The sequence below is a fragment of the Homarus americanus genome, unplaced genomic scaffold, assembly GCF_018991925.1.
Source record: "Homarus americanus isolate GMGI-L3 unplaced genomic scaffold, GMGI_Hamer_2.0 scaffold20930, whole genome shotgun sequence".
NCBI lineage: Eukaryota > Metazoa > Arthropoda > Malacostraca > Decapoda > Nephropidae > Homarus > Homarus americanus.
This window is the reverse complement of record NW_024748502.1, coordinates 1,624,483-1,631,071: the sequence shown is the minus strand read 5'-3', so window position 1 is coordinate 1,631,071 and position 6,589 is coordinate 1,624,483. Positions and strand designations below refer to the sequence as shown.

The 6,589-nt window shown below is 43.8% G+C and overlaps 1 protein-coding gene across 1 annotated transcript; it reads right to left on the bottom strand.

Annotated features, from left to right (window-relative positions):
• Positions 1 to 1,593: 1,593 nt before the first annotated feature.
• LOC121880330 (protein FAM200B-like) lies at positions 1,594 to 4,843 on the bottom strand. The gene is made up of 4 exons (XM_042387486.1): positions 4,699 to 4,843; positions 3,959 to 4,520; positions 3,666 to 3,825; positions 1,594 to 1,830 (listed from the first exon to the last, which is right to left on the bottom strand). The coding sequence occupies exons 1-4, from the start codon at positions 4,841 to 4,843 to the stop codon at positions 1,594 to 1,596; spliced, it is 1,104 nt and encodes a 367-aa protein (XP_042243420.1).
• Between the last annotated feature and the right edge of the window lie 1,746 nt (positions 4,844 to 6,589).

Here is a 6,589-nt window from a genome sequence, read left to right as displayed (position 1 = left end):
TAGTACATGACATTATTTTATTTACTTATAAGTGGCAAGAAAACATTGTCTTTGTATAAATGACTATTTAATATATATTTTAAGTAAATGCGTGCATTGCATTTTCTTTTTATGGCAAACCATATCGAAAAAGATTTTGTACATAATCCAATAATATGTTGTTTTTAATGTTTACATAAGACATTTCCTTTATGTTAATGTATTTTAGGATGTTACTATGTAGAACCTAACCTAACCTAAACCTCACCTCCAGCCAGGATCCATTATCATGATTGGCGGCTCAGAAGACGAGAAGGTTGTTGTGTGTAGCTGGTGTCTGTGTCAGTCTTTCTTTGGACATGAAAAAGAATTGGTAAAAGATAGAGAGAGATGGAGAAATGGATATGTGTTTTACGGGGTATAGGGAAAAACAGGAGAGAGAGAGGGAGAGAGAGACCCCAAGGCACGACATAGGCAAATGGAAATTTAAACATTAACCAGGGCAGTATAGCGCTATCACACCTTTGTGCACAAGGCCGCCACTCCCACTACACAAACACGAGTCGCCGGGCCTTAACCCAGAGGTAATCCGTGAGAATTTATGGCATGGCCTCTTAGTAATGATAAATACTTCTCGCTAAATCTATTTCATCTGCTCATTGTCGAAGTGAAATATATTCCAAAGAAAAGATATTTATGATTGTGTTTTATGTCAACTGTCGTGTGTGTGTGTGTGTGTGTGTGTGTGTGTGTACTGAGAACTAATTTCAAATTAATGTTATATTACTGTACCTATCAAATTACATTATTATGCTGTATTACTTCGTGATAACACCATACAAACTATTAGTACTGGTATATCGTTATATTTAAATATATTGCTTTACGCTACATTATACAGTATTAGTAGTCAAGAGACTCACTTTGCATGATCAACATTTACAAAGTAATTCGAGGAGCGATTTCAGACCACACACTCGTATAAACACATAACTCAAATATACAACATATAACATAATACATAACAACGCAAACAATAACACAGCCACTACTACATTCCTGTCACTCGGAATCGAGTATGACAATCATCCAGCTATAAAACAATGATATGAGTTATTAAAGATGTCACCTTCGTTGGTGAACAGATGTTGCACGTGTGGAGGGCTACATATACTGCAGGAGGGAGGGGGGCAGCAGCGTCTTTCGGGCTCTGGCACTTGTTTGCCTCGGTATGCAGTTGGGCTAATTCGAAAGTACTGACACCTTCTCGTGTGGTACTCCTCCAAGCGTTACGGTGTGGAGTGATGGTCTCCCAGGTTTGTCTTAAGACTATCTTTATACATTTTCCGTTGTCCGCCAGCGTTACGTTTCCCATACATTAGGTGGCTATAAAGTACTGTAGCTGCTTTGGCAGTCTATTGACGTCCATGCGGGTAACATGGCCAGTCCAACGTAGTTGTTCAATAGTAATGGTGGCCTCAATGCTCCTACAGTTGATGTCAGCTAGAATACTGGCATTTGTTCTCTTGTCCCAACAAACTCGGAGGATGGAACGTAGATCAAGTTGGTGAAAGATTTCAAGTGCCTTGAGGTGCCTTCTGTATGTGACCCATGTTACGCTGCCGTTTTCTTCTCGTGGGAGGTATCAGTTTTGGTCCAAGACTTAGGATCGTTCTGCCAGTCAGTGAGAGCAGCATGTTTACTCTTGACGAGTACTTCGATTTTCTGGTCGTTTTCGTCAAACCAATCCCAGTGTTTTTTGTGATGATTACTTTCATGGAACCCCATTCGGCACTCGAATTTTGGTTGTTTATTGTTGGGTTGTGTATCAGCCCCTGGCTGAGCTACTCTCTGAAATCATGTGCTACCACTGGAACCTCCAGTCCCTAAAATTAAAGCCTCTTCTAGAGGCTTGTTGCCTTCGCCATTTGGGGTGATATGAAGGGAGAGTATGGCACTGACGAGCCAATGATCTGTGCCACAGTTGTCTGAGCCATGCATGGCTCGGGTGATGAGGACATCTCGGTGATCTCTTTCTCCTACTATGATGTAATCAATGAGATGCCAGTGTTTGGATCGTGGGTGTTGCTAAGATCCCTTGAGCTTGTTGGCCTGCCTAAGAAAGGTGTTGGTAATTGTGAGGCTGTGTTCAGTTCACTTGCTGAGGAGGAGTAGGCCGTAGGGATTACACTTTCCTACTTCGTTTCTACCTATGATTTATTTCCATATGTCAGTATCGCTTCCAATTCTGGCACTGAAGTCACCTAGGAGCACAACCTTATCTTCTCTGGGAATAGGGGTTAGCATTCTGTAAAGGTTGACGAAACGACGTAGAAGGCCTCCAGTGTTGGGGCGTGTGCACTGATGAAGAAGGCATGACGTGAGTGATTCAAGGGGGGACTCGGAGCGTCATTAGGTGCTCGTTGATCCCAACAGCATTTCTGTTAACCTATGTAAGATGGATTGGCGAATGGCAAAGTCAACTCCCTAAATGTGTTGCCGGACCCACGGTTTGTGAGTCGACTCTCGTCTGGGAACAGGGACTCACTAATGGCTGCTTTGTCGATGTTATTCCTAAACAGCTCTGTTGCCACACGAGCGGTTTTTCTCTCAGGACTCTTATTTGTGTCAGTATCCAGAAGGGTCCGGACATCCCATGCAGCGACCGTAAGAGGTTGTTAGGTTTTGTTTTTGCTTTGATCATGTATAAGGGGTTTATATTCTCGTCCAATGATTGTTGGAACTGTGTTGGTCAGTGTTTGGTTTGTTCTATGTATCTGAAGCAGGTGTTGGTCATGGGTAGCTGGAACCGAGTCATAGTGCTGTGTGTAACTTGCTATCTCCTTTTTATTCATGGTCACGTGGGTGTAACTGCTGTACTCCGAGCCTTGTATGTCAGCTCGCCAACTAGGACACTGTCAGCCCTAGCCTCTGTGCTGTTCCTCCAGCTTCCATTATCAAGAATCTGTGCCGGTTAGGAAGATACTTGCTCTCATGTGAAGTTGTTGAGGAGAAGACACCTATTTACCACCTGTGCCCTGTTGATATAGAAAACCCCACGCTTGACATCTAGTGTCTACACTCCAGACATTTGTTCCGACTGGTTGTTCGGCACTTCCATACCTACAGTACATATGTTTATGTTGCTTTGGACTGTCTTCATGCCGATTTTCAGTGTAAATAATTGTAAATAGACATCTTTTGTTTCAAATATCCATAATCGTGTTCAATATCCTTGGTGAATGCGAAAGTGTTCCACCTGACAGTAATCTGTATAAGAACCAGAGGGCATTAACATCTAAACCTTCGATACTGTGATTGTGAGTATGTTTTCGACAGCATAAGGATGACCTTATAGGGTGTGGTTGCCCAGTCTGGTTGTTTTTGTAGGGAGGCTATGTTTAGGCCTCAAACTTTTTCACTCCATTCCCCCCATGAGGAACTCGCAACATCCTCGTGGCCCCCCTTCAGTTCTCTCCCATGGGATGGATGACATTGTGTCCTTTTAGTCAGTCGACTGATTCGAGGTTGAGTCACCGATAAAGCGCATCTCATGTCTGGGTCCATATGTAACCGGTTTCGGCTTTTATTCTTTATTTGAAGAAGGGTGAAGAAAATGGCAAGAGGACTCGAAGTACGATCTCACTAACTTTTGGATATGACTGATACATTGAGCACCAGAATACAGTCAGAGATTTTTCTTCATAGAGGTCTCTGGCAACAGAATCGTTCCTGAGATCAAGGAACTCGTCCTGACCATCGTCGGGAATGGCAGCAATATCAGGAGTGCCAGAGAAAGGATTCCTCACCAATTTCCCTTCTTCCTCCTCGAATTCTGGGAAGTACCTCCAAGGATTTCAAGTGCTGAATTATTTAATTTTTAAGTGATGGGTCAAGTAGATGATCCTCTTCAATCTCGTCAAGAACAGTTGAGAGATTCTCAAACATGGCAACATTTCCTGCACTGACTTTCCTTTGCCAGTTCTGGAGTTTGTCATGAAATGCACGAATACAATCCATGTGGTGAAACATATTTGTTTCCTTGCCTTGTAGCTTGAGATTCAGCCTGTTTAGCTGCTCAAATATGTCTGCCAGGTAGGCAAGACGTGGCTCCCACAACACCTCGTTGAAGTGACTTAGTAGATCATCCTTCCCTTTCATTTCCAGGAACAACTTAAGTTCTCCCCGAAGTTCAAACACTCGAGTCACAACATTACCCTTGGAAAGCCATCGCACTTTGGAGTAAAAGAGGGGGGTTTCATGCTCTGAATCCATGCCTCTACAGAGGTTCTGGAAAAGGCGAGAGTTCAAAACTCCTGCTTTCACAAACTTGACGCATTTTACCACTGCCTCCAGGATCTTGCAAAGGGCATCAGGGAGGGTTTTCGACGCCAGTCCAAAACGATGGATCATACAATGAACCCCTTTGGCATTCAGAGCTACTTCCTTGACGTGCTTCTGTAACCCTGATTTCGATCCCAGCATCGTCGGAGCCCCGTCAGTACAGACTCCACAACAATTTTCCCATGTGATCCCGTTAGCTGTGAAGAAAGAAGTCAATTTTTCCATCACATTTCAAGCTGTTGTGGTAGTTTCAAGCTATGTACAGAACAAATATTCATCCTTGATGTCACGCAAGAATACATACCTAACAAACACGAGTACCTATGCACAAGAACTCACATCCGTTGACTCATCCAAACTGTTTTGCAAACATACCACTTGGAGACGATTTATTCTCCTGTATCACTTGTTCCATGATATCATCTGACATTTCCCTAATTCTCCGTTTCACCGTGTCGTCTGACAAGGAAATCTGCTGAATCTTACGTTCACTTGCCTCTCCAAGAACCCGCTTGACCATCTTTAAAGCACACCAATCGTGTGGGCCTTCTTCTTCTTTGCTATTTCAATGGAAACCTCATATGATGCCTCAACTTCACTTAAGTTCTGTTGTTGGAAGGCACCACTCTCATCCAGTCTCTGTTTTCCCAAACTCCGTTCATGGCGCTTGGAGAAATCGGGTCTCTCTCCGCATACTGGGGGTGGATTGTCGTCAGATGATGCTTCAGCTTACTAGGCCTCATGGAATCGTTCCCCAGTACTTTGAAACACGACACACACTAAGGTTTCTCGATGCCATCAGCGAGGATTAATGTAAATCTGTAGTTAATGTATTCATCATTGTACTTCCGTTTCTTAGCAACACTGGCAGCCATCGCAAATCTACGGAAATTAAAAAAACAAAAAAACAATGCTAAACAGACATAAACAGACGAATGATAAAGACTAAAAAATTTAATAATAAAAAACAAAAATGAGACATACATACTGTATGTAAACATACATAAAATGCCAATGCAATCACACGTAAGACATACACATACGTCCACTCACAGTACACTCACATATTTTCTTAATGATATCTTGAGCCAGACTGAGAACATTTGGTCTGATGACCACTTACTTGTAAAGCGATGACACACGGACATGTACCGAACATGTGAGATCATTGACTCTGTCCAGGGCCCGTCACCATGACAGGAACTAGAAGCGTGCAATCTGAGCGAATCCGTTAGAAATGAAAAACTAGCTGCTGCACCATACTATCTAAATATCAAAACTGTACCGTACGGGTATTGTGATTATACACAATGACAAAAAAAGTTACACCAAAAAAACGATTTCTCCTTACAAGGCAAAGTAACAAAAAAAAAGTTGAATAAGAGTTTCCACATTTTCTCCAAACATATACTACTTACACTAGCCCGCCATGGCCCCCCTAAAATCTTGCTGTGGCCCCCAGTTTGAGAAACACTAGAAGAAATTTCCCAAACTTTGTTTAGGGCATCTTTTCTAGGCCCCTCCCCATGTGGGGTGAGCAGAGTGGTTCCTGGTAAGGGTTGGTCAGTCACACAGATAGGACCGGATTGCATTGCTGCCTTGATCCCATTACATAAACAACCATCTTATCTATGCCGCCCATGTGCAGAGTTGTGACTAGAGACTTTCGGCATTCAACTCTGTCTGTCCCCGCTGCCACTCGTCTGTCGCCATAGGACTTTTTGGGGGATAGGGGTTTTGCTGATGATGTGAAATATGATGAGCTGGGTGATGGTGGTGAGGCAGGAGCACAGGTTGCAACCACACATCTAGGGCCTCCCTTTTCCTGATTCTGCTGTGCAGGTAGTTGCAATGCATGGGGAGAAGAGTTGCAATGGACTGCCGATAGCCCAGTTTGTTGGGTTTCGGCGTGTAAGTCTTTGGGTGCCTATGTTGGTCACATCTTTCACCTATACCGCCGTTGGGGTCTTGTTGGAGCTCTGTAAGCATGTCTGCCTGATGCAGGGCTCCACCGCAGATTTTTCGATTGGAAATTACTCCCGTAGCCTTTTCCCTAACAAGGTTAATCGGCAAGGCAGCCGGGCAGTGGATGGTAGGCGCCAGGGCTTGTCCACATGCCAGTTGACTTAAATGCCGTCTTTCTGGGTCCCACAGCTGCTCCGAGATCCCTTGCTAGTTTATCCTGGTGCCGTGTGGTACCCAGTTACCGTATGTTGCCACCAGGAGGCACAGCAGGAGTCTTGGTGGTGAAGAGGCTGTGTACTGA